Genomic DNA, 27,910 nt, shown 5'->3' with positions numbered 1-27,910 from the left:
GGGAGGGGATTTTCCAAACATTATTTCAAAAGCTGTAAATTTTTCTCTCTAGGGAGTACACTTTGTCCTAAGGAGGGCCACTTATCACTGGTTTCAAATCAAATTTGGTTAAAGCTTCCTTTATGATTCGATTTATGTGTTCTATTTTCCCTGAACCTTTGGGGCCTGTGGGCGCAATGTAACTTCAAATTAGTTTCTAATAAATATTGGGTTCCCTTCCTACTAGCTGTGATATTTTGGACACAAATGCAGGCCTAACATTAGAATGGGCAAGCTAAATTTGGAAAGAATTTCACACAGCAACTTTCTAACAACTGTCACTGTGGCGCCACTACCAGTAGGAAAAGCTTCTATTTACCTGTTAATTATTTCATTAAGGTCTGTTTCTAAATGTTTACCTGGGAAAGTTCCTCTTTCCCTGTTTTTTCCCCCCACAATTTCCTTACATTGCTTAGTATTTACTTGGACATAAAATAAACACTCAGATATTATATCTTCTGTAACAGATTCTAAGTCTGGTTCTTTAATTATTCCTTTCCTGCTGGCTAAATCTTTTTCTAATTGGTTGTGAATAAACCTTTAGCAATAAGGGTTTTAGTAAAGTTACTAAAATTTTCTAGAAGCCCCACTGGTTTTAGGTATCATCTTCAGCTGTTTGGTTTTTCTTAAGTTTTAGGGAGTCTATCTTCATTTGGTGCCCTGGTCAGTGGATGAAAGCCACTATCTCAGGGGAGCAGTCTCCTGCATTGTTGGGGTGAGGGTCTGAGCCTCACCTTTGCTAGTTTTTAAGCTTTCTCTTTATGGCTCCCCTTTGACTGTGCCTGTCTTAGGTCGTCCTTTCTTTTGGGAATCTTACCCGTCATTGACTAACCAGTCATCTTAGGAGCGAGGCAAAGTTATGTGAATCAGGGAGGAGCAATGTCTCTTCTGAAATTCTTAGTTTTATTTATTTATTTATTTTTAGCAACTGATGATGTTACTCTTTTAAAATTTATAATATATTTTCTAATTTCTAGACCTGATTGCAAAGTAAAGGCTAAGTTGACTGCCTCAGTATCTTTTCTGATCCTGTCTAACAGAAACTGAGGGAAAATGTCTAAATCTTCCTCACTTGCTTGGGAGCTAGAATCTTACTTAAGCTAGACAATTAGAAACATTTTCTTGAGGTGGTCTTGATTGTCTAACAGTCCTGTTAGGGTTTGAGGCTTCCCTGATAAAGGGAATTATGAGCTTTCTAATTCTATAGGTCACTTGGGAAAAAGGATTTAAACTTTTTCCTATTATATCTATGTCTCAAATTCTAAAGATTTAGTTACAATTACTAACTGAAATGACCAATATTTTATAACCAGTCAATAGTAATATTTTTCACTCTAGGTTTGGTGACCTAACATTGAACAATACTGCCTCAAAATGATAATAAACTAAACATCACATAAAAAGACATTATTAACAATCATTACATATTTCCCAAATATCTAAACCAAGGTTTCAACATCACAGGGTTATGAAACAGCAGATAAAAAGGAGACTTAACGAAAGGCTTTTGAAATAACATATTGTTGGGCAGATAAAATGTATTATGCTCACTTTGTTAAAGATGGTGCTGCCCACGTGAGGCCGTAGTCCAGGTGATATTAATGTATGTTGGGGTGGGCTAAAGGCAGGCAGAATCCTTGTAGCCTGGGGCTTGGTTTTGGGATTAAGCCTTTCCTACCCTTTTTGATGTGGGGCGGTACAATCCAATCATGCCTCAGAGAAGTGACTTTGTAGTAGAGACTTCCCTCTTTTGAATATTGGATTTAAAGGTTATGAATCTACCCTATAAAATGGGGGCAGAACAGGAGCTTACGTCTTGGTTCCTGAGATTATCATTAGAGGAGAAAGCAGAGCAGAGAGCAGAAGGAGGCCACATGGAGGAGGCCAGGAGAAGCAGCCAAGATGGCGGAGTGTTGAGTGAGAGGCCAGTTTGTGCAGTTTGACGCTGGAGAAGGAAGGAGATGGGGAACAGAAGTAAAAAAGTCTGGTGAGCTAGAAACCTTTGATTCTAGGAAACTCGGATAAGTCAGTAGCTTTGTGAGCGCTGAATGTGAGTGGGCTTTGGAGCCCAGTGTATGTTTTTTACTTGCCTGCCGGGTGCAAGCTAGGATTAAAGACTATGGCCCACCTGTTTGTGGCTCCGTTGTTTCTTTACCGACTGTCTGAATCTAATGCAAACCTGCGTGCGCTGGGCTGCTCTGATGGTGGCCCTGGCCGTGGCCACTGGCCTTACACATATACATTTCTAAAATGGAAAATATTTTTTACACAACAAGGGATCCTTGGTACAAAAAGGAAGTCTTTGGATTTGGTAGGCTATACAATTTTTTATGCCTTATTATTAATACAATTTCAGTATAGTTTACAATAAGAAGATTGTAAACTACTACTCCAATGAATTATTGATTGACTGAGAACAATAAGGAATGGTCAAAATGCACTCACTATTTTTTAACTGTCCAGCTGGCATAGAGATACTAACCCTCTTTTTTACCTACAGTGCTTTATACCATTAAGTCAATATAAGGGTCGGGGTGGCTGGGATTCTTGGTGCCCAAGGGAGTACTATTATGGCTAAAACAGTGGGTCTTCCCCATAGCTCCCACATCAGACAACAACCATGCCACACGAAGGAACTGGGGAAGGGTAGGGGAAACTTGGAGGGAACCCAACAACCGCCTCGGCCCTGCGGGAGAGAGTTGGAGCCCTTTTCCCAGTGCTCGTCTTGTACACTTTATACTTATTTTTTCTTCTATAATTTCTTACACACCAGTGGAAAGCAACAAGCCATCACCCCTAACCCATGGAGGGCTCACGCAAACCCCATGTCCTAGGGAGGGGAAGGGGAGAAGCAGCTGGAGGTCCTGTCTCTGATAATCCCATCCCCTATAATCCTATTACTCATGATCCCATCACTCATTCTTGAATTACAATTCATTTCAAGGAACTGATAACCAGCAAGGTCCACACCCATGGTTTGTTAATTTCTAAACCTTTCTACCTGGCCCCGTTTTTTTTTTTTCTTTTTCTAAGATTTTTTAAAGCAAAGTTTTAATTTTAATACTATTTCTATCCTGTATTTTTCAAATGGGCAAAACCTCTTCTGGTCAGTAGGTGGATATCTGAATATCTGAAACTAGTTTCTATTCCATACTTCCTCCAGTCACCTCACCCTAACTCCAGCGTCCCTCCCCCGCTGCTCCGCACACAGCACATCCTGGCCCTGCCTTCCACTCTTCTCTCACCCAAACCACTTACTTGCTAGCCCTTTGCCCCCAGAGGCTGGAGAAACTTCCCTTTCCATTCAGGGCTCCCAAAACCACTGACTTATCCAAGTTTCCTAGAATCAAAGTTTCTACCTTACCAGCCTTCTTTTCCCATATTTAATGTCTGGAGCACTGATTTACAAAATTGTAACTATCCAGGTGAAGGCAGAAATTAGTACACCAATAAAAGCAAGAAAGATAAGACAAAAAACATTAAACAAAGACTTCACATACATAAATTACAAATTAAGAAATTTAAATGAGTACACTTTACTTATTCCAATTAAAATTATACCAGAGATTTTCCTGAAAAACAAAGAGACAAAACAGATCACTGCACACACCTCAATAGACAAAGGAAGTGGTTCCCCCATTAGGGGCCTCTCAGGTGCCTGCTCAACCGTGTCCTGGCAGGGAGGGCTTAGGCTCAGGCACCAGAGATTTCCACTCACACACTAATCACTCATTAGGTGCTTTCCTAGCCGTGTTTCTGGAACTTAGGCTCAGGCACTAGAGATTTTCACTCATACACCAATCACTCAGGGGGTTTAGACAGAAACATTAAAAATAAAGAATGAGACAACACACACAACAAACACCTCAACAAACACAAAGGTGTCCCTGGAAGTCCAAGACAGGACTAATCAGAGGGCTTAGGCTCAGGCACTAGAGATTTCCACTCATACACTAATCATTCCTCTCAGGTGCTCACCTAGCAGCTTAGGCTCATGCACCAGAGATTTTCACTGACACACCAGTCACTCCTCTCAGGTGCTTTCCCAGCCATGTTAACTCAGTCCCTACTCAGGTCTCTTCCTGAGAGCACCCCCAAATGTGGTACCACCAAATGTCCCCACTCAGGTCTTTCTCTGAGAGTCCAACCAGGTGTCTCCAGAAGTTCAGGGTTAACTTAGTCCCCCTAATGGTCTTCCTAGTGCATGAACAAATGTGCAAACACAAACAGATGCTTCTGGAAGCCCGAGGCAGAACTGATTAATCTGGTCAACTCAGTTCCTATTAATTGTCTTCCTAAGCTCGAATAAATGTGCAAACACAGATAGACATTGTTGGGCAGATAAAATGTATTATGCTCACTTTGTTAAAGATGGTGCTGCCCTCGTGGAAGCCATTACCGAGGTGATGTTAATGTGTGTTTGGACGGGCTGTGGGCAGGCAGGATTCTTGTAGCCCGGGGCTTGGTTTTAGGACTAAGCCTTTCCCACCCTTTTTGATGTGGGGTGGTACAATCCCATCATGCCTCAGATAAGTGACTTTGTATTAGAGACTTCCCCTATTTTGTATATTGGATTAAAGTTTATGAATCTACACTATAAAGTGGGGACAGAATGGAAGCTTGCTTTCTTGGTTCCTGAGATTAGCATTAGAGGAGACAGCAGAGAGCAGAGAGCAGAGAAAGGCCACATGGAGGAGGCCAGGAGAAGCAGCCAAGATGACAGAGTGTTGAGTGAGAAGCCAGTTTGTGCAGAGTTTGTGCAGGGAGAAGGAAGGAGATGGGGAACAGAGGTGAATAAGTATGGTGAGCTACAAACCTTTGATTCTAGGAAACTCAGCTAAGTCAATAGCTTTGTGAGCACTGAATGTGAGTGGGTTTTGGGGCCCAGTGTGTGTTTTTACTTGCCCGCCGGGTGCAAGCTAGGATTAAAGATGATGGCTCCGTTGTTTCTTTACCGACAGTCCAAAACCAATGAAAACTTTCATAGGCCAGGCGGCTGTGATGGTAGCCCTGGATACTGGCGTTACAGATGTCTCTTCCAGAATACAACCAGATGCATCCCAGATAAGCCTAACGCAGGACCCAGAATTCTCCACTGTCGTCTCAGTCTTGGAGAGCCTAGTGCAAGAGTAAGATTGTGTCCAATCCCCATGCAGCAGATCCAGACAGACAGACTAGTTCCAAACAGCAAAACAGAAGATGGCCCTACCTACATACTTTCAGAGTCCCAAACAGTAAAGTAGATGCTCTACCCACATATCTCTGGAGTCACAAAAGGCAAAGCTACAGATCTGCCTTACCTACATACTAGTCCCAAACAGAAAAGCTAGAATTCAGAGAAAAGCTAGAAATCAGTAAAGAAAAATAGTTGCTATACCTGCACACCGCCAGAGTCACAAACAGCAAAGCAAAATATTTGCCCTACCTACATATCTCTGGAGTCACAAACAGCAAAGCAAGAATTCAGAACAGATTTAAAGCTAGAATTCAGTAAGGCAAAAAGTTGCTTTACCTACCTCCTTGATTTCTCTGCCAAATTGTCCAAATCGTCAAATTTGGGAACCAGGAGGTGTCTGCTGAAGAACTGGCCAAACCCGACAGGAAAATGGGGAACCCTGAAAACGTCTCAGGTGGTGCCTCTCCTCGAGATGCCAGCAGGGTCGGGCAGCACCCTGCAGAGACCAGCCGATTCGGGTGTCTCTACCCGGTGACGCGGAACACTGGATCCTGGATGAGCCCCTGAATGTTGTAAAGTACCGTACCTCACTTCCGAGGGTTTACGTAGAGACACCAAGTCCAGATGAATTTTGAAGGGTTTTATTAAAAGGAGGAGATTTATTAATATACTGGCTGCATATGACTAACATGGGGCATATCTGACCCAAATCGTGCAGCTCCAAATGTAACTCAGAGGCTGGATATATACCCTTTGACAAAATACAGGTTGAGGGGGGCATTGACTGCATGACACAATCATTAAAAAGCTTATAACATTTGTCTATGGGATTTAAAAAAACATTAAAACTTTCAAGGTAACACAATTATGATGTCATTTTACATATTAAAATACATTGTGTCTATCTCTCCTCCTTTGCCTAGAAGTACAAGTTAATCCCAGATTCCAGGAAGGGAGGGAGAACTAAAATCAGTGTAAGGTGGTATATAAATTTTGTCTCTTATTGAAAGGGAAAGGAAGCTCTTCAGATAACTTTAATCCTTTCAGAGAACTAAAACTAAATGACCCAGTTGTCCTTGTAAGTCAGGAGACTTTCATATTTTTCTCCCTCCATTTTCCAGAGAAAAGATGGAACAGAAAGCCTGACTTTTCCTCTTTAAAGTAGCATTGCCAATACTAAGTTTTATAGTTCTTTGGCACCTTACCACAGTACTAATTGAAAATGAATAGTCTGAACTGCATTTAGCTGACCATTACATAATTTTTACACTAAACCATTCTTCTGCACAAGTTTATTATAAGGTTCAAATAGCAGTAGATCAAGAGAGGAAAATGTTATTAAATTAGCACTAAAATGTGAAAATGTGTGTAATGGCTTTATAGGATAGATTAATTCATCTCAATTTGCCTGCACTACACACTGGCGTTTTCAAATGTTATGCACGTTCATACTGATAGTATTGTTTTCTCTGTCATATAAATACTATACTAAATGTAGATTCTCAAACAAATATATAATTTAGCTATAAGAGATACTTGGCCAAAAGCCTAGCCAGAGACTGTGTGTGGGTCAAATAAGTTTGCAAATATGATGTATATATTTGCTCGCTTATAGTTTGCATTGGGTGTGGGAGACAGGCTGTAAGCCAGCAAAGTCATTATAGCCTAAGTTTTAAGGCTAAACCTTTCCTGCCCTTTTAATACTAAGATCTTTTCAAAACTAAGCTTTTCCCATACCCTTGACTGTTGCATGATGTGGGGTGGTGCACTCTTATAAGGAATCCCATTGATGCCTCAGATAAGTGACTTTGTATCAGAGACTTCCTAATTTGTATATTGGCTTAAAGGTTTTGATTTCTACACTATAAAATGGGGAAGACCGGAGCTCATTCTCTCTTGGTTCCTGAAATTATCATTGCATAGGAGAGGTAGTCAAGATGGCAGAATGCTGAAGGAAAAGCCAGTTTGTGCAGAGAGAAGGAGATGGGGAACAGAGGTGAATAAGGCTGGTGAGGTAGAAACCTTTGATTCTAGGAATACTCAGATAAGTCAGTGGCTTTGGGAGCCCTGAATGGAAAGGGAAGTGTCTTCCCACTGTGTGTATTTCTTGCCTTCTGGGTGCAAGCTAAAATTAAATGTAATGGCCCACCAGTTTTTGGCTCTGTTATTTCATTACCATCTCTCCGAATCAAATTCGCACCTAAATGGGCCAGCTGGCTGTGATGATGGCCGTGGCTACTGGCTTTACACTGTGCTTAAGGAAATTGGACTTCCCCAAGGTGAGAAGGGGAAGTCCCTTATCCCTCATCTCCTGGGAGGTGCCCTCTAGTAAAAGTGTCTATAGACCTGAGAACTTTGGCCACACCACATCTGCTGTACCTCTGAAAGGTTTGAAGATCACCTATGTGTGCAGTAATCCACGTTTCCACAGTGAAAACTCTGGGCACCAAGGCTTGGGTGAATATCCCTGCTCAGCAATATTCTGTGCATGTTGTCACACGTTATTGCCAGGAAAGTTAAAACTGTTCATGCCGCCATGGTTAGAGGACATCTGGGGGCTCCACCTTTGGAAACCTCCTGGATTCTCCCCCATGAATTTCTTTCCCTGTCAATTTTCATCTGTATCCTCTGTTCTTTCACTGCAATAAACTATAACCACAATTATTACACTTCTCAGTGAGTTCTTTTAATGAATTATTGAACCTGAGAGTGGTCTTGGGAACCCCTGAACCCTGCAACGGTCAGAAGTGAGGTTGTTCTTGTGGACCATACATTCTAACTTCAATAGTGAATTTAAAATTTGTTTAGACCATTTTATTTCTATACCCAGCAACATCATCCACTTCTTCACATATGTCTCTGCCAGGAACATAATACTTTAAATGTTTCCTTGAATGCCTCTACAACTATGGTATAATCCATAGTAAAGCACCATTAAGATGTTAATACAGCCTGACCAGATGGTGGTGCAGTGGATAGAGTGTTGGACCAGGATGCGGAGGACCCAGGTTTGAGACCCCAAGTTCGCCAGCTCGAGTGCTGGCTCATCTGCTTTGAGAAAAGCTCACCAGCTTGGACCCAAGGTCACTGGCTCGAGCAAGGGGTTCCTAGGTCTGCTGAAGGCCCACGGTCAAGGCACATATGAAAAAGCAATCAATGAACAACTAAGGTGTTGCAACGAAAAACTAATGATTGATGCTTCTCATTTCTCTCCATTCCTGTCTGTTTGTCCCTATCTAGCCCTCTTTCTGACTCTCTGTCTCTGTAAACAACAACAACAAAAAAAGATGTTAATACAGATGTATGTTTGAATTAAAAAATGACTTTAAATGCATAATAACCAATTTACTTCACATTAATAATTCAGCTAATTTTATTTGTTTCTAAACAAAAAGCAAGGAGAATGCAGTCTATAGAACTCTAGTAACAGTGTGCACAATTTTTATTAAACCACAATAAATTTTTAAAGTTTTTGGTTTATGAAAGTCACCCAAATTCTGTTTTTTTCTCTATCAAGTTTCTTCTTTAAGAAAAATTTCCTCTCTGACTGAAATTAGAAACTGACATGCCCTTCCATTACACATCTCATCCTGAGGCAACAGGAGAATACATTATTTGGTGTCCTTAAATTCTAGTACCTTCAACAGGAAATTAAACCTACCTCTAACTAGAATACCAGTTATTCTATTACATCTGTTTTAAATAGTGCAGTAAAGGGATCGGAGATGAATTAAAAAGGAGAAAAAAGGCAAGGCATGCTATACAAATAATTTTCAAAGACTCTGATATTTAACGTTTTGAAGATTTCCACACATGATATTCTGGGTATCTGTGATTTACTAAGCACTTTACAAAGCAATGTTCTCGGCCCCATTTTGTAACTTGAAAAAAAATAAAAGACACAGAACAAAACAACTCCTCGAACTAAAAACAAACAAAAACCCCCAACAATACCAATGCAGCATAATCATAAGAATATTATTCTGAGTCAGAAGAAAATCATGAAAAATGCCAGATTCACAGCCATATTTTTCAGGTGATTTATTTGCATGCCTTGCTTCTAGGTTTCAGTTGTGGGTATTTACCTGATAGGCTGATGATATGTTCAGCTTTTGCAGTATGTCACCGGCACTTTCTGACAGATTTGCCTCTTTCTGTCTCTCAATTCTCCTTTCACTGGTTTTCCTCATCACACACCACTGCGGGTAAATCTAATCATGTGTCAATCTCAAGCTAGAGAATCAACAAAATCATCTGGTGAATGTTTGTGTGTAAAAGGATGGCTCATTTTAAGAACTCAGTAAGTTCCTTTAGTCAGTTCTTCCAGGTTGCCACAAACTACTTAATGATAATGTGTACAGAGAAGTGTGAGAAACACTTTTATTTCAAAAAGTAATGTTTTCAAATATGTTAATCCCCAAATTTTACCTGTGTGGTAGTACAATGAAATAGTTTGAAATATAAAATGATTATGTAATATATATGATACAAGTATATTAGTGAAATAAAATATATGCAATTACACATTTGTATATTTTATGCTTATAACCCTCCCAGAGACATAAAACAAATAGAAATTTTCAAATTATATACCCCTCAATAGGATTTAACCAAAAATTATATTCTAAATATCATCTTTACATTAAGGTGCCTGGTGATAATTCCTTCTGGAAGGAAATCCCCTTTGTTAAAGTCACTGTGGAGCTGAGTGCTCCTACTTAGATATTGTACCTGACAAGCATTTATTGCTGAGGGTTGGCTGACAAATCAGTTCCCTCACCCTTCTCTGGTGGTGCTCCTGAAAAAATGTTATTTTCATGTCTGCAGGTCTTCATGTGGCATGAACATATGTGTACCAAGGGCGTCTCATTTCCCTTCACATTAGCTCATGAACATCAGGAAGAAATACTCAATTCCAGTGAGATGCTGAACTACCCGAAATGTACTTGGTTATATTTATTCACACAATCCAGAATTTACATGGGTTAATTTTTTTAAAATAACCATCAAAATGAAAAGAGAAGCCTACCCTGTGGTGTCACAGTGGATAGATAGAGTGTTGACCTGGAATACTGAGGTCGCTGATTTGAAACCCTGGTCTTGCCTGGTCAAAGCACCTAAACAAGCTACAAGCAAGCAAGGAACAAATAAAGTGAAGCAACTATACTTCCCCATCTCCTACCCCTCTGTCCTCTCTCTGTAAAATCAATAAATAAAATCTTTTAAAAAATGAAAAGATAGGCCTGACCTGTGGTGGCGCAGTGGATAGAGCGTCGACCTGGAAATGCTGAGGTCGCCGGTTCAAAACCCTGGGCTTGCCTGGTCAAGGCACATATGGGAGTTGATGCTTCCAGCTCCTCCCCCCTGTCTCTCTCTCTCTCTCTCTCCTCTCTCTCCTCTCTAAAATGAATAAATAAAATAAAAAAAAAAATTAAAAAAAAAAAAAAAAAAATGAAAAGATAAAATTAATTAAAACTAACAAAGAAATTGGGACATCAACGATGATATCATTTAAGGTCCAAAGACCTGACTTGAGAAGTACACTTAAAAATGCACATTGTGCCTGACCAGGCGGTGGCGCAGTGGATGGAGCGTCGGACTGGGATGCGGAAGTACCCAGGTTCGAGACTCCGAGGTCCCGCGTGGGCTCATCTGGCTTGAGCAAAGAGCTCGCCAGCTTGGACCCAGGGTCGCTGGCTCCAGCAAGGGGTTGCTCGGTCTGCTGAAGGCCCACGGTCAGGGCACGTGTGAGAGAGCAGTCAATGAACAACTAAGAAGTCGCAACGCACAACGAGAAACTGATGATTGATGCTTCTCATCTCTCTCTGTTCCTGTCTGTCTGTCCCTGTCTATCTCTGCCTCTGTAAAAAAAAAAAAAAAAAAAAAAAATGCACATTGTGATTTAACCACGCATGATCTATTAACAATTCTCATCATAGGTTGCTTAAATGTTTCCCTAGGTTGTCATGAGAATTAATAAAATACTGTATGTGAACATACTTTTCAAGGTATAAAGCATTATAAAATTTGAGTTAATATTTCTGCCTCATTTTCTTTTCCAAGAGATAGATAAGATGCAGAGTCTTTTTCATACATCTTTCTTTAAAACATTTTTGCCTTGATTGTGTTCATTTGTGTATTGATCAGCCATCATCCATGACTTCAGAAACAAGCTTCATCTCACAATATGTCACAGTGAGAAGTACCAATAGATACTTGTGGACAAGTCCTGCCGGGGGTGAGGATGATGGAGATGCAAAGACCCGACTCCGGGGACCAGGTTCAGTGACGCAGATCCACTTTATTCAGGAAGTAAGCTAGCTTATATACATGGGTTCAGCCAATAGGATGTTACAGCATGTCCTTCATTGCCAATGGCTGAAAAGAAGAGGGAGCTGCATGGTTGGCGCTAAGTCACTTCCTTATAGCGGGCGAGCTCCCTTTTTGGGTGTGCCCAGGAGTGTTCTGGGAGCTGGAGTATTCTCACAGCATTGCATCAGCCACAGCTGCTAGGAATGCTCTCTGCACTCCACCCACAGACACTTCTTTTTTTTTTTTAATAATTTTATTTTTTTAATGGGGTGACATCAATAAATCAGGATACATATATTCAAAGATAACAAGTCCAGGGTATCTTGTCATTCAATTATGTTGCATACCCATCACCCAAAGTCAGATTGTCCTCTGTCACCTTCTATCTTGTTTTCTTTGTCCCCCTCCCCCTCCCCCTTTCCCACTCCCATTCCCCCCTCCCCCCCCGTAACCACCACACTCTTATCAATGTCTCTTAGTTTCACTTTTATGTCCCACCTACGTATGGAATAATGCAGTTCTTGGTTTTTTCTGATTTACTTATTTCGCTTCGTATCATGTTATCAAGTTCCCACCATTTTGCTGGAAATGTTCCGATGTCATCATTTCTTATGGCTGAGTAGTATTCCATAGTGTATATGTGCCACATCTTCTTTATCCAGTCATCTATTGACGGGCTTTTTGGTTGTTTCCATGTCCTGGCCACTGTGAACAATGCTGCAATAAACATGGGGCTGCATGTGTCTTTACGTATCAATGTTTCTGAGTTTTTGGGATATATACCCAGTAGAGGGATTGCTGGGTCATAAGGTAGTTCTATTTTCAGTTTTTTGAGGAACCACCATACTTTCTTCCATAATGGTTGTACTACTTACATTCCCACCAACAGTGGATGAGGGTTCCTTTTTCTCCACAGCCTCTCCAACATTTGCTATTACCTGTCTTGCTAATAATAGCTAATCGAACAGGTGTGAGGTGGTATCTCATTGCCGTTTTGATTTGCATTTCTCTAATAGCTAAAGAAGATGAGCATCTTTTCATATATCTGTTGGCCATTTGTATTTCTTCCTGGGAGAAGTGTCTGTTCATATCCTCTTCCCGTTTTTTTATTGGATTGTTTGTTTGTTTGTTGTTGAGTTTTATGAGTTCTTTGTATATTTTGGATATTAGGCCCTTATCTGAGCTGTTGTTTGAAAATATCATTTCCCATTTAGTTGGCTTTCTGTGTATTTTGTTATCAGTTTCTCTTGCTGAGCAAAAACTTCTTAGTGTGATGTAGTCCCATTCATTAATTTTTGCCTTCACTTCTCTTGCCTGTGGAGTCAAATTCATAAAATGCTCTTTAAAACCCAGGTCCATGAGTTGAGTACCTATGTCTTCTTCTATGTACTTAATTTTTTCAGGTATTAAGTTTAGATCTTTGATCCATTGTGAGTTAATTTTTGTACAGGGGGAGAGACTGTAGTCCAGTTTCATTCTTTTGCATGTGGCTTTCCAGTTTTCTCAGCACCATTTATTGAAGAGGCTTTCTTTTCTCCATTGTGTGTTGTTGGCCCCTTTATCAAAAATTATTTGACTATATATATGTGGTTTTATTTCTGGACTTTCTATTCTGTTCCATTGGTCTGAGTGTCTATTTTTCTGCCAATACCATGCTGTTTTGATTGTCGTGGCCCTATAATATAGTTTGAAGTCAGGTACTGTAATGCCCCCAGCTTCATTGTTTTTCTTTAGGATTGCTTTGGCTATTCGGGGTTTTTTATAGTTCCATATAAATCTGATGATTTTTTGCTCTATTTCTTTAGAAAACATCATTGGAAGTTTGATGAGAATTGCATTAAATTTGTATATTGCTTTGGGTAATATAGCCATCTTGATTATATTTATTCTTCCTAGCCAAGAACAAGGTATATTCTTCCATCTCATTATATCTTTTTCAATTTCCCTTAACAATGGTTTATAGTTTTCATTATATAAGTCCTTTACATTCTTTGTTATGTTTATTCCTAAGTATTTTATTTTTTTTGTTGCAATCGTGAAGGGGATTATTCTTTTGAGTTCGTTCTCAATTGTTTCATTGTTGGCATATAGAAAGGCTACTGACTTCTGTATGTTAATTTTGTATCCTGCAACCTTACTGTTGTTTCTAGGCTTATTGTTTCTAGTAGTCTTTTTGTGGATTCTTTGGGGTTTTCGATGTATAGGATCATATCATCTGCAAAAAGTGATACCTTTACTTCTTCTTTTCCGATATGGATGCCTTTTATTTCTTTGTCTTGTCTGCTTGCTGTGGCGAGAACCTCTAGTACCACATTAGATAAGAGTGGAGAGAGTGGACAACCCTGTCTTGTTCCTGATTTAAGGGGGAAAGCCTTCAGTTTAGTGCCATTTAATATGATGTTAGCTGATGGTTTATCATATATGGCCTTTATCATGTTGAGATATTTTCCTTCTATACCCATTTTGTTGAAACATAAAATTGTGTTGTATTTTATCAAAAGCCTTTTCTGCGTCTATTGATAAGATCATGTGGTTTTTGTTCTTTGTTTTGTTGATATGGTGTATTACATTAACCGTTTTACGTATGTTGAACCATCCTTGAGATTCTGGGATGAATCCCACTTGATCATGATGTATTATTTTTTTAATATGTTGTTGTATTCGATTTGCTAGTATTTTGTTTATTATTTTAGCATCTGTATTCATTAGAGATATTGGTCTATAGTTTTCTTTTTTTGTGCCATCCTTGCCTGGTTTTGGTATGAGGGTTATGTTAGCCTCATAAAATGTGTTTGGAAGTATTGCTTCTTCTTCAATTTTTTGGAAGACTTTGAGTAGAATAGGAACCAAGTCTTCTTTGAATGTTTGATAAAATTCGCTGGTATAGCCGTCAGGGCCTGGACTTTTATTTTTGGGGAGGTTTTTAATGGTTTTTTCTATTTCTTCTCTACTGATAGGTCTGTTTAGGCTTTCTGCTTCTTCTTGACTCAGTCTAGGAAGGTTGTATTGTTCTAGGAATTTATCCATTTCTTCTAGGTTGTTGAATTTAGTGGCATAAAGTTTTTCATAGTATTTTACAATAATTCTTTGTATATCTACGGTGTCCGTGGTGATTTCTCCTCTTTCATTTTGGATTTTGTTTATATGAGTTCTTTCTCTGTTTTTCTTGGTAAGTCTTGCCAAGGGTTTGTCAATTTTATTGATCTTTTCAAAGAACCAGCTCCTTGTTCTATTAATTTTTTCTGTAGTTTTTCTGTTCTCTAATTCATTTATTTCTGCTCTGATTTTTATTATCTCCTTTCTTCGGCTAGTTTTGGGTTGTCTTTGTTCTTCTTTTTCTAGTTCCTTAAGGTGGGAAGTTAAGTGGTTCACTTGGGCTCTCTCTTGTTTGTTTATATATGCCTGAAGTGATATGAACTTCCCTCTTATCACTGCTTTTGCTGCATCCCATAGATTCTGATATGTCATATTGTCATTTTCATTAGTCTGTATATATCTTTTGATGTCTGCACTTATTTCTTCTTTGACCCATTCATTTTTTAAAAGTATGTTGTTTAGTTTCCACATTTTTGTGGGATTTTTTTCCTCTTTTTTTGCAGTTGAATTCTAGTTTCAAGGCTTTATGATCAGAAAATATGCTTGGTACAACTTCAATTTTTCTGAATTGCTGATGTTGTTTTTGTGGCCCAACATATGGTCAATTCTTGAGAATGATCCATGTACACTGGAGAAAAATGTATACTCAGTCACTTTGGGATGAAATGTCCTGTAGATGTCTATCATATCCAGGTGCTCTAGTGTTTTGTTTAAGGCCACTATGTCTTTGTTGATTCTCTGTTTGGATGACCGATCTAGAGCCGTCAGCGGTGTATTGAGGTCTCCAAGTATGATTGTATTTTTGTCAGTTTTTGTTTTAAGATCAATAAGTAGCTGTCTTATATATTTTGGTGCTCTTTCACCAGGGACTTAATGGACACTACCTGTATTGTTGGCATGCCTCCCCAGTGCACAGGGAGGAAATGGAAGTTCAGGAAACCCTGTTACTTGCCTAAAGACACAAAACACTGGAGCAAGTTTAGACCCCAGGTTATAATTTCCGAGCCGTGTACTCTCCATGGTGCCTGCGATGGAAGAGCGAGGGGAACTGCAAGGAAAAGCAGGGTCCGATGGTGCGACCCAGGTCCTGTTGGCCAAGGCTTTCATGCCTTCAGATCAAGCTTTTGGTCAGCTTTTCCTTCTACCTGCACCCCTAACTTCGTGAGTGACGTCTACTTTCCACTCTTCATCAGCCCTATCTTAAGTTTCAGCTTCTTCCCAGCAAACTAATTTGTCTTGATGAGGTGCTCCGAGAATTTTCTTTTCTTTGTGTTTCAAGAATCATCTTGGAGCTGCAAAGGCAGGGCCAAAGTCTGGAATCTGGCGGAGACCCACAGTTGAGCAAAGGAGCTCACCAGTGACATCAACAGCAATATTATAATAGTAGGGGATTTCAGTACCCCACTAACATCAACTCGATTAAATAGATATTTTCAGAACCTTTCACCACAAAGCAGCAGAATATACATTCTTCTCAAGTGCTCATGGTACATTCTCTATGATAGACCACATTTAGGGCACAGAAGCGGTCTCAACAAATTTAAGAAGATTGAAATCATATCATGCACTTTATCTGATCACAAAGACATAAAACTAGAAATCAACCACAAAAGAAAAACTGAAAAATACTCAAACACTTGGAAACTAAATAGCATGTTATTAAATAATGAATGGGTAAACAATGAGATCAAAGAAGAAATTTAAAAATTCCTAGAAATGAACGATAACGAGCATACATCAACTCAAAATTTATGGGACACAGCAAAAGCAGTCCTGAGAGGGAAGTTCATAGCATTACAGGCATACCTCAAGAAGCTAGAAAAAGCTCAAATAAACAACTTAACCCTGCATCTAAAAGAACTAGAAAAAGAACAGTAAGTAAAACCTAGAGCTAGTAGAAGGAAGGAAATAATAAAGATCAGAGCAAAAATAAATGACATAGAAGCTAAAGAAATAATACAGAGAATCAATGAAACTAGGAGCTGGTTCTTTGAAAAGGTAAACAAGATTGATGAACCTTTAACCAGACTCACCAAGAAAAAAAGATGACTCAAATAAATAAAATTAGAAATGAGAGTGGAGAAATAACAACTGACACAACAGAAATACAAAATATTGTAAGAAAATACTATGAAGAACTGTACGCCAAAAAACTAGGCAATCTAGATGAAATGGACAAATTCCTTGAAACATATAATCTTCCAAAAATTAATCTGGAAGAATCAGAAAACCTAAACAGACCGATTACAACAAATGAGATTGAAACAGTTATCAAAAAAACTCCCAAAAAAGAAAAGTCCTGGGCCTGATGGCTTCACAAGTGAATTCTACCAAATATTCAAAGAAGAACTAACTCCTATCCTTCTCAAGCTATTTCAAAAAATTCAAGAGGAAGGAAGACTTCCAAGCTCCTTTTATGAGGGGAGTATAATTCTGATTCCAAAACCAGGCAAAGACAACACAAAGTAAGAAAATTAATTATAGGCCAATATCCCTGACGAATTTGATGCTAAAATCCTCAACAAAATATTAGCAAACTGGATCCAGCAATATATGAAAAAAATCATACACCATGATCAAGTGGGATTTATTCTGGGGAGGCAAGGCTGGTACAGTATTCACAAATCAATCAATGTGATTCATCACATAAATAAAAGGAAGGAGAAAAACTACATGATAATTTAAATAGATGCAGAAAAAGCATTTGATAAAATCCCACACCCATTCATGATCAAAACTCTCAGCAAAATAAGAATACAGGGAACATACCTCAACAAGATAAAGGTCATCTATGACAAACCCACAGCCAATATCATACTCAATGGGCAAAAATTAAAAGCAATCCCCTTAAGATCAGGAACAAGGCAGGGATACCCCCTTTCACCACTCTTATTCAACATAGTTCTGGAAGTCCAAGCCACAGCAATCAGACAAGAAAAAGAAATAAAAGGCATCCAAATTGGAAAAGAAGAAGTAAAACTATCATTATTTTCAGATGATATGATATTCTATATAGAAAACTTTAAAGTCTCAATAAAAAATCTACTAGACCTGATAAACAAATTCAGCAAAATGGCAGGATATAAAATTATTACTCAGAAATCAGAGGCATTTTTATACACTAACAATGAACTGTCAGAAAGAGAAATGAAGGAAGCAATCCCCTTTACCATTGCAGTAAAAAAAAAATAAAGTACCTAGAAATAAATTTATCCAGGGAAATTAAAGACTTGTGCTCTGAAAATTATAAAACATTGATAAAAGAAATCAGGGAAGATACAAACAAGTGGAAGCATATACCATGCTCATGGTTAGGAAGAATAAACATCATTAAAATGTCTATATTCCCCAAAGCAATATATAAATTCAATGCAATACTGATTAAAATACCAATGACGTACTTCAAAGATATAGAACACATACTCCAAAAATTTATATGGAACCAAAAGAGAACATGAATAGCCTCAGCAATTTGTAAAGGAAGAATAAAGTGGGAGGTATCACACTTCCGGATATCAAGTTATACTACAAGGCCATTGTACTCAAAACAGCCTGGTACTGGGATAAGAACAGGCATATAGATCAATGGAACAAAACTGAGACCCAGAAATAAACCCACACTTTTATGGACAGCTGATATTTGACAAAGGATGTAAGAGCATACAATGGAGTAAAGACAGCCTTTTCAACAAATGGTGTTGGGAAAGTTGGACAGCTACCTGCAAAAAAATGAAACTAGACCACCAACTTACACCACTCACAAAAATAAACTGAAAATGGATAAAGGACTTAAATGTAAGCCGTAAAACCATAAGCATCTTAGAAGAAAACTTAGGCAGTAAGCTCTCTGACATTTCTCCCAGAAATATATTTGCCAATTTATCTCCACGGGCAAGTGCAATAAAAGACATAATAAACAAATGGGACTATATCAAACTAAAAAGCTTCTGCACAGCTAAAGACAATAAGAACAGAATAAAAAGACAAAATACACAATGGGACAATATATTTGACAATACGTATGATAAAGGGTTAGTAACCGAAATTTACAAAGAACTTGTAAAACTCAATACCAGGAAGACAAACAATCTAATCAAAAATGGGCGAAAAAAATGAATAGACACTTCTCCAAAGAGGACATACAGATGGCCAATAGGCTTATGAAAAAATGCTCAACATCACTAATCATTCAAGAAATGCAAATTAAAACCACAATGAGATATCACCTCACACCAGTAAGAATGGTGCACTGCGGGTGGGCATGCAGACTGGTGCAGCCACTGTGGAAAACAGTATGGAGATTCCTCAAGAAATTAAAAATCGAACTGCCTTTTGACCCAGCTATACCACTTTTGGAATATACCCCAAGAACACCATAGCACTGTTTGAAAAGAAGAAATGCACCCCCATGTGTATGACAACATTGTTCACAATAGTGAAAATCTGGAAACAGCACAAGTGTTTGTCAGTGGATGAGTGGATTAAAAGCTTTGGTACATATATACTATGGAATACTACTTAGCCATAAGAAATGATGACATCGGATCATTTACAACAACATGGATGGACCTTGAGAACATTATACTGAGTGAAATAAGTAAATCAGAAAAAACTAAGAACTATATGATTCCATACATAGGTGGGACATAAAAATGAGAGTCAGAGACATGAACAAGAGTGTGGGGTGTTGTGGGGTGGGGGAGAAGAGAGGGAGGGGGTTAGGGGAGGGGAGGGGCACAAAGAAAACCAGTTAGAAGGTGATGGAAGACAATTGGACTTTGGGTGATGGGAATGCAGCATAATCAAATGTCAAAATAACCTAGGGATGTTTTCTCTGAAGATATGTACCCTGATTTATCAATGTCACCCCATTAAAATTAATTAAAAGTATGTAAAAAAAACTCAGAATGAGAGTTGATAAACTGTTAGAGAAAAATTTTCTGAAATTAAAAATTATAACTTTATACCTTAAAGAAAAAAAATTCAGAAAAATTAATAGCATCACATATCTTGATGAAGTTACTGAACCTTTAAGAATAATACAAAAAAACTTTAGACAGGAGATAATGAGAAAGATTCATGCATGCACCCCATCCAGGATCCACCTGGAGACACTGCTTGGGGCTAATGCCTAAGTACTGAGCTATTTTTAGCACCTAAAGCCATGCTCAAACCAACTGAGCCAGTGGCTGTGGTTTGAAAAGAGAGACAGAAAGTGGAGAGGAAGGAGGAGAGAATCATATGGTTACTACTCCATTGTGCCCTGGCAAACAATTGAACTGAAGTCACATACATAAGGTTGAGGCTTTATCTACTGAACCACTGGCCAGGGCCAGGAATAAGAACTTAAACCTGGAGAATAGGCATTGGCTAGGAAGGAAGGACATGAGGGCCTGGTGTCTCCATGCAGATCAGAGCATCCCACTAGTCCTGGGATGAGGTAGTTCTGGCAATGGGTCTCCTCAGCCCACCTCCTTTCCCTCACTGTTTGCTCATCTCACACTTACATCAGGGGTTCAGATCATCTGCTTTGACTGTGGAGTCAGTACCAGTGCCCGCAGCAGGGTGACCGAAGCCCCCTCCCTCAGCCTGGATCTCCAGCTCCCACCAGCCCAGGTGAGGACACACTCATTGCCCCTACTGTCCTTGCTGGTTGTGCTGTGCTTGTGAAACTGAGTCACAGTCTGTTAAGAGGAACTATTTCCCATGTGAATATAAATCTATGCTGATATTTGTGAGTACAGACATTGTAGGGCAGGAAGGGAGAATAGCTGTGATGTGTTCTTGAAGACCAGTGGTCCCTGAGCCCATTCCACCAGCCACAGCAGAGAGGTCCTCCTCCTTTAGTAGAGGACAACACAGAAATACCACAAAGGACTTGGTGACCTCCCAATCCACTGTCATTTTTCAGGCACCCACTTTTATCAGGTGTCCCATACATTTCATCACCCCCTTGTTCAGCTGCTCTGCCCCCACCGCCTTCCACATTCAGTCATCTCTGAGACTAGAGGACTCTCTTACTGCAACGAGGCACAGAGGCTGAGAGCCGGTCTGCAGAGGCCTGCCTTTCTCTCTCTTGTCAGAACACCTACACAGGAAACCCTGGCAGAGCTGAGAATAGCTAAGCCCGGATTTCTGGCAGCATCTGGAAGCCCCTCACCCAGTCTGGCCTTGGGAGGAGAAGTGAGGGGAGAGTCCCAGGGGATGGGAGAACCGTGTGCTCCCAGGTGCAGTCGAAAGGAGTATCCATGAATCTGAAGGAAAACAGAAGAGTCACCGGAGGGTCCATAGCACCTGTGACCTCCTGCATCCTTTTCTCCACTCAGGTCTCCACCCGAGAGGAGCGCTGACCCGAGTCTGTTGACAGTGACCCCAGAGCATTTTCAAACTAAAACACCTTTATTCACAGTTGACACTTACTTTCCCAAAAGAGTAGCTTCTACCCCCCCCCACATCCTACACCCATGCAAAAGGTACTGCTGTCCCCTTTTCTTCCTTCCCTTTCACCCTCCCTCCCTCCCTCCCTTCTCCCTCCCTCTCATGTTAAGAAAACAGCCCTGGGATGACAGGGGCTCCTTGTGGGTACAGCCAGGTGACATCTAGACTAGGCCCGCATGGGACTGGCAGCTGCTCCATACAGGCTGCACGGCCGCTTCATCCAACTCCCAGTGACAGACTGGTCACACTTTCTCTTCCTAGTCTTGGGAGCCTGTGGAGCGGTGTGGCTGAGACCTAGTCTCTGAGGGAACTGGGACTGGGCAGCTCCCGGATGCCACCACCGTCCACAATCAGCAAAGCCAGGGGCAGAGACAGGACTCAGAGAGAGCGTGCAGGGCAGCAGGCTCTTAGGGGAGGCCAAGAGGAAGGCCAGGTTGGGAAGGTCCTCCTCATTCTCATTGGCCCTGTCCTCTGGCCCATGTGACTCCCTAACAAGAGAGGTCTCTCTGGGAGTGGAGGCATCTCTGGGTCCCAGTCTAGTGTCAGTGGTGCTGTAACCCTGGGGAGCAGAGCAGGGCCATTGTGCGCTGTGTGGAGGGCACTCCTGCTGTCCTGTAGAGACAGCAAAGGCTGTGGGCCTGGACAGGGCGGCATCTGCTCGACTGCGCCTTGGACGGTACTTGAAGGCAGTCTCTGGGGGCCCGGTGTTGTCACTGACTCCCTGCTGGTGGCTGTGGTTGTGTCTTTGGGCGTCCTGGCTGTCCTGGGACTCAGAAGAACTGGGGTCCAGTCGAGGTGCACCATGAGTTTGGGGTGCCTGCATACCCTAGAATGAGAAGGACAGTGACTGACTCGGCACACATGTGAGAGAGGAGGAGGAGTAAGTGGTAGGACAATGGCACTGGGGAGGAGGAAGCAGTGGGGTGACAATGTGACTCAAATCCACAGCAGGAACCTGGCCCTCCCGCCATCCTCCTGTATCATATTCTCAGCTTTGTGCCCTTCCCTCCCCTCCTGGGCTCCCTATCCTCTCCTTCCTATCACCCTCCTTTTTCAATAGTCCCCTCCTTATGGTCCTGCACTGCATTCATCCCAGAGCTAGACTCTCTGCATGCCATGCCCACATGCAGAGCTGGGGTGAGCAGTCATGTGCTCCTGTTCTTCGTTGCTCCTTTCCCAGGTGTACCCAGGTTCTCCCTCCCAGGGATTACCCCTACCCCAATGTTCCAGTAGTCCCTCTCTCCCTGATTCACCTGTCATGCCTCCTCTAACTCACATGGGGTCCTGTCCTCCCGTGACACACTTGGAGTCCCCCTTCCATCTTCCTAAGTTCCCGTCCTCCCCTGGCTCACCTGGATGGGAGTGAGTCCTTCCTCCTGCTCCAATGTCTCCACTTGTTCTAAGAGATCCAGGGATGCTTCTGGCGACAGCAATTGTGCCAGGAAATGAGGGTCAAAGACCTCTTCTACCTGAGACAGAAAGAAGAGGCTGTAAGCACCCTTGGCAGTGAGAAACCTATGAGTCAGCAAGACCTGGAGGAAAAGTGGAAAAGCTAGGACCCACTCCATCCTCTTACATGACTTGGGTGATTCACACCATCATAGTCACCAGCTACAGACACACACACACAACACACATACAACACATACACATATCAGTACAAGGGCACAGCCACCTATGCACACAGAGAGCACGTTCCACATACACCACATATACACACACACACTACATGCATATGTACACACACTGACACACTCACACCACACAAGCACCTAACTCAGGAATGGAGAATAGAGCTTAATCCCATTCGCCTGGGCAGAACCCCGGTCTGGATGTTAGAGTTCCTCCCTCTGGAATCCTACAGACCCCAGAGCTCTGAGCCAGCCCACCTTGTTGGCAAAGTCTTCCTGAGAACACAGCTGATTAAAGTAGCTCATGACGTCTGGGTCCTGGGAGGGACCCATTTCTTGCTGATGTGACTCCTTTCTGTCTTCTTCCCATTCTCCACCGGGCTCCACTGTGGCTGAGTGGGTCAGTCCCTCCAGCTCGTCCATGATGTCCATGTACTCCTGCACAGCCTCAGGCGGGATGTCACAGGGTGACTGGGTATCCCGGAGCTCCTGGGGTGCATGGGAGCCCTGGGCCTTAGGTGTGGCCATGCTAGTAGTGCAAGCTGGGGAGAGAGGGAAGAGGAGAGGGAATGAGTGTGTCCAACTTCCACTTCTGAGCATGCGCTGGGGAGGGCTGTGTGGGGGACATCAGTATGCATGTGGCTGAGGAAGGTAGCCTGAAGTCGAGTGATCGTGGGCAGGGAGAGGTTAGAGGCGGAGCATTCAAAAGAGTCAAGTGTAAAGAGAAGATTTGGGGAGCTATAGATTCTTGAAGGGATCCCAGCAGGCTGCTTCTTAACATAAATGAAGCTGGGTCCTTTGACTGGGAGGTGGGAGAGGGCTGATGAATATTTTCCATTTCAGGCCTCCTGGTGACAAATGGCAGCTGACATGCTTGCCCTCATAGGTTTTTATTATTATTGTTTGAAAGACCAAGGAGCCCAGAAGAAAGGGGACCAATGTGGGGACAGTGGCGTGCCCTGACCCCCATTCCATTGGAGCATAGGCTCCTGTGTACAGTGCTGTCCTACCTGGCTGTGGGTCCGCCATGAAAGCTGACAGCTGGTGAGAATCAGGCCTCAGAGGGGCTGGACGAGGCAGGCCCTGGTTCTCCTGCTTCCACTGCACCTTCTGATTCTGCTTCTCCTTGATCTCAAACTCCATGAACCTGGTTGGGGGGGAGGGAGACACAGGCTGTGCTGAGAAGGTGACCGCCAGGGCCCAGCACAGCCAGCAGCTGATGGAGAGACAGGAGAGCAAGTGCCTTGGGACTATCCGGGCCCTTGCCCCTGAGGAGGCCGGAGGGTGGCTGGTGAGCTCACTGCCAGCACAGCCCTCTGGTCTGGTCCCACTGGGGGGGGAGCACATTCACCCAGTCTGTTCTGAGCCTTCATATCAAACCAGGAAGGGTCAAGATTAGAGGAGGGTGGAGCCCCCAGGGTATGTAGAACAGAAGCCATGCTCTGTGGATGAGGAAGAGGCTTTCATTAGGGAGAAGGGCCTCTAGGATGATGGTACCATGTACTGACCTACAACCATCTCAGAACATTCTCTGATGAGCACGATCACAATCTGACACTTCCCTGCTGAATCCTCTCATCCGATTGTCCCCACCCCAACTGTCAGGACCCAGCACCATGACTCACTCTGCTGCCATGTCATAGAAGAACATCCGGTCATAGTTGTTTTTCCGGTGCCATTCCTGCATGGCCTGCCCTATTCCCTCCTGCAGCGTCATGGTGGGCTTCAGGCGGGACAGTGACCGGAGCGCTGGCCTGTTAGACCTCAGAGTCGGTCACAATCGCAAGCCTGGCCACCACCCACTCAGCCCACGCAGCTGTGAGCACACATCCCCATCCCACAGCATAACTGAGTTCCAGCAGGTGAGGGAGGAGCCATCCATGTGTGTGAGACAGGCTTTCTGAGCTAGGTTATCGCTTCACATTCCCACCACCATGAATATGGACTTGAAACTGACCGTCCACTGACAGTCTACAGCTGGGACATCACCCTCAGACTTTCCTTCCAGTGTCCCAGGATAAGCCGGCCTGCATGTCTACCCCATGAGCTCGTTCGTGTGAAAGCTCCAATGAGCCCCCGTGTCCCTGCCCGGAGCACTCACATGAGGAAGCAGGAAAGAGCGTCTGCATCCGGACTCTCAGGGAGGTGCCTCCGGGCCAGCACCTTGAAGCGCTGCCAACGCCGGTAGTTGTCATAGGTGCTTTTGGAGTCATCCGGCGAGGCCTTGGCTTGGGAGGTGGCCAGGCCACCCTCCCAGGATGCCCCGTTAGACTGTGGCCCAGAGTTCCCTGGGAGGATGATGGGGGCCAGCTGGGCAGCTGATGGTGGAGCTTGAGGAGGAAGGCTGTGACACCAGCCTCCCTCGCTGGCCTGGGCCCTGCCAACTGCCAAGGTGGGTACAATCATCTCCACTGTGAGTGGTGGCAGAGGCTGCTCCAAAGCTGGCCGGTGTGCAGGGCCATTAGTGGGCTTGGTCAATGGCAGTGCCATGAAAGGAGTCATGGAGGCAGCAGGGTGCCCGGTCACATCCGCTACCAGCACTGCAGGTGCTGTTGAGACAAAGGAAAGCGGTGAATGGGGGAGGAGAATCAGCAAATAGGACAGAGCCACTCTGGGTCCCCTGTAGCCACTGAGGAATCAGAGCAGAGTCTCAACAGGGGAGGGCCATATGTTTGAGAGGAAATGTGGAGTTCGTAAATGTCCTCAAATCAATGTCATGCTCTGACCTCCAGTTGACAATTATTCCATTGGAGAGCTTGCTGCCAGTTCTCCAAGGTGCCATGACCGCTGTTGCTGAGAAGCAGACCCAGCCAGCTCTGACTTCTAGAGACCCCCTAAGGCTTTCCTGGCATGTGACTCTGTTGTGTCAGAGGATGTGCACTAGTCATGGCAATGGGTAGAAATCTGCTCTGTGGAAAATGACCCTAAGCAGACACACTAGCAGTAGCGACCTTCTGCAAGCTAAGTTCAAGACATCAAATGTCATTTGTGAATAGGCAGTGTCTACAATATTAGGGCCCATCTCCACATTCTACCTTTTGTCTTGTCTTCTTACACAACAACACAGAAACAATTGAGTAATGTATTTCCACAAGATGTCACCTGGAACCCAATATAATCTCTCGCACCAGCTCAGCATGCATATGGTGTCAGAACCAACAGTTAACACGTAACACGGGCCCAGTTCTGGCACTCCAGCCCCACTGCTCAGACTAATGGCTACCCTCAGGAGCTCTGTTCCCAAGAGGGGTCTATGAAGTAGACTTTGTGTCCCTTAGATTATGTCATTTCCGATTCGATGAAGGTTGTAGAAAATGAGAAAATGTCTGAAGAATGAAGAGCCATGGGGTTCTCAGTGGATTTTCAAGAAAGTTCCACAGCTGCAGTTATGTTAGATATGTCATGGGACTGTAGACTGTCCATGGTCCTCTCCCTTCTAGCTCCCAATAATGGAAACTGCAGACCCAGTAAGAATTAGGTGAGAGACGACGGCAAAAAGTTGTCTGGAAAACCTCCCTGTTCAGAGGAACTGAAGCTCACCCTAGTCCAGGAGAAAGAGCTACGCACCACAGACCCCTAACTACTCAGGACAGGTGTCACAGGACATTTACTGATGATACACAAGATCTCCTTTCTGCTTCTGTGCTACTCCCCTGGTCCCTTTTGCAAAGGAATCTGCCTTCACTGATGTTCCATGGGAATACCCACCATGTCCCACATCTGTTTTCAGTCCGTGAAGCAGTGACATGGAATTTGAGCAAACCCTGATCTCACAGGGAAAAGGCAGGGCTGAGGTACTGTGAGATACATGATCAGAGGGAGAAGGTCTGAAAACCTGAATAGGCACAGAGATGTATGTTCAGGACAACTAGGGGAAGTGAACCCAATCTTGGTGACAGTTACATGGCTGCCCTACCCCTGTGGAATGCAAAATGACACACAGCTCCCTGGTTTGAGGAGGTGTGAGCTCTGGGCTGGAAGGAGTAGAGAAGCTCTGGGCTGTAGCAGTTGAAGTACCTTCCAGCCTAGCCCTGGGGGAGGACATTTCTGTGTAGGCTTTCCACAGCAGCCCCTCTGAACTCTTTTCTGACTGAGGTCACCTCTCTCCACTACCCCCATTCGCCCTAGTATACACAGTTCAAACCCCTTAGAAGGGTAACATGGGGCAAGCTCCAGGTGCCTGAAGGCACTAGACTTTCCCAGCCCCTTCCTGTGTCACCACCACCACAAAATCGACTGTTTCCTCACACACATCAAAGTGGCTTGTCTCCCATCTAGAAAGAATCCATGTGCCTGCTGCTGTCCTCTCTCCTCAGCCAGGTTTTTGTCCTGAATCATCCTGATCAACCTCTCAAGAGCCCTCCTGTCCCCTGCTGTCACAGGTTTCCATTGGCTGCCAGTCCTCCTGGGTGACAGGTCCCTTGCAGGTCCAGTCCCTCTCCTTCCTCTTCTTCAGTTTAAACTGTTTCCCACATGAAAGTGTCACATTTGAATCCCAAGTTCTCTAAAATACTCCCCCAATCCAATCTATACACTTACCTCCTTCTGAAGCCATCCCCACAGGCTGAGGCACTGGCCACTGCTGCCTACTGGCCTCCAAAATAGAAAAATACAACTCTAGGTACAGGAGAGTAACCTGCTCCAACAGATGCTCAGCATCCAAATGAAGGAAGTAGTAGTTTGAATTTAAACGGCAGAATGTAGGGCTCCAGACATTCTATAGCGGGGGAGGGGCGAGGGCAGGTGAGCCTGGGTGGGTGGGGTGGGGAGACATTCCATGCAGGGCTCTGGCGGGGAGGCAGGAACCTGAAGTTCCTTTCACATTGCAAGGGGTAACACAATTGGTGTGTGCTTGTGTCTTCAGGCGATTCATGCATGGGTTTTCTTAGACTCACAACCTGAATGCTGGACTTGATGTTCCCTTTATTTCAGTTCTTGATCCATCAACCTAGTAGTGGACCTCTCAACCTGCTTTCTATCTAGCTCTTGGCTTCAACGCAGGCTACACCTTCTGAACAAAATTCTAACATATAAATAATAGGTAATTATGGCCAGACAGTACCCAATGTTTGAAATTTAGGATTGACTTAACAGACCCAACCTGTCTGATTGCTGTGTACACATCGTTTTGGAGGAAGCAGTCGTGTGCTCCGAGTACCACCCAGTGCTGGAGGCTCTGCAGAGTGCAGGGCCCAGCCTTACCAGGGATCCCCGTTGC

At 42.9% G+C, this 27,910-nt stretch overlaps 1 protein-coding gene across 1 annotated transcript; it reads right to left on the bottom strand.

Annotated features, from left to right (window-relative positions):
• Positions 1–21,227: 21,227 nt before the first annotated feature.
• On the bottom strand, positions 21,228–27,247 carry LOC136315045 (NUT family member 2G-like). The gene is made up of 7 exons (XM_066246243.1): positions 27,232–27,247; positions 24,794–25,241; positions 24,318–24,446; positions 23,703–23,839; positions 22,951–23,234; positions 22,414–22,530; positions 21,228–21,887 (listed from the first exon to the last, which is right to left on the bottom strand). Exons 1-7 carry the CDS (start codon positions 27,245–27,247, stop codon positions 21,228–21,230), a joined length of 1,791 nt encoding a protein of 596 aa, XP_066102340.1.
• Positions 27,248–27,910: the final 663 nt, after the last annotated feature.

The sequence above is a fragment of the Saccopteryx bilineata genome, chromosome 11, assembly GCF_036850765.1.
Source record: "Saccopteryx bilineata isolate mSacBil1 chromosome 11, mSacBil1_pri_phased_curated, whole genome shotgun sequence".
Classification (NCBI taxonomy): Eukaryota; Metazoa; Chordata; class Mammalia; order Chiroptera; family Emballonuridae; genus Saccopteryx; species Saccopteryx bilineata.
This window is presented reverse-complemented; position numbering and strand designations above follow the sequence as displayed.

Coding starts and splice junctions, on each gene's coding strand:
- LOC136315045 (XM_066246243.1), bottom strand. Junction 23,840..24,317: donor TTCTATGACATGGCAGCAGA/GTGAGTCATGGT, acceptor CCCCCCAACCAG/GTTCATGGAGTTTGAGATCA. Junction 23,235..23,702: donor CATGGCGGACCCACAGCCAG/GTAGGACAGCAC, acceptor CTCTCTCCCCAG/CTTGCACTACTAGCATGGCC.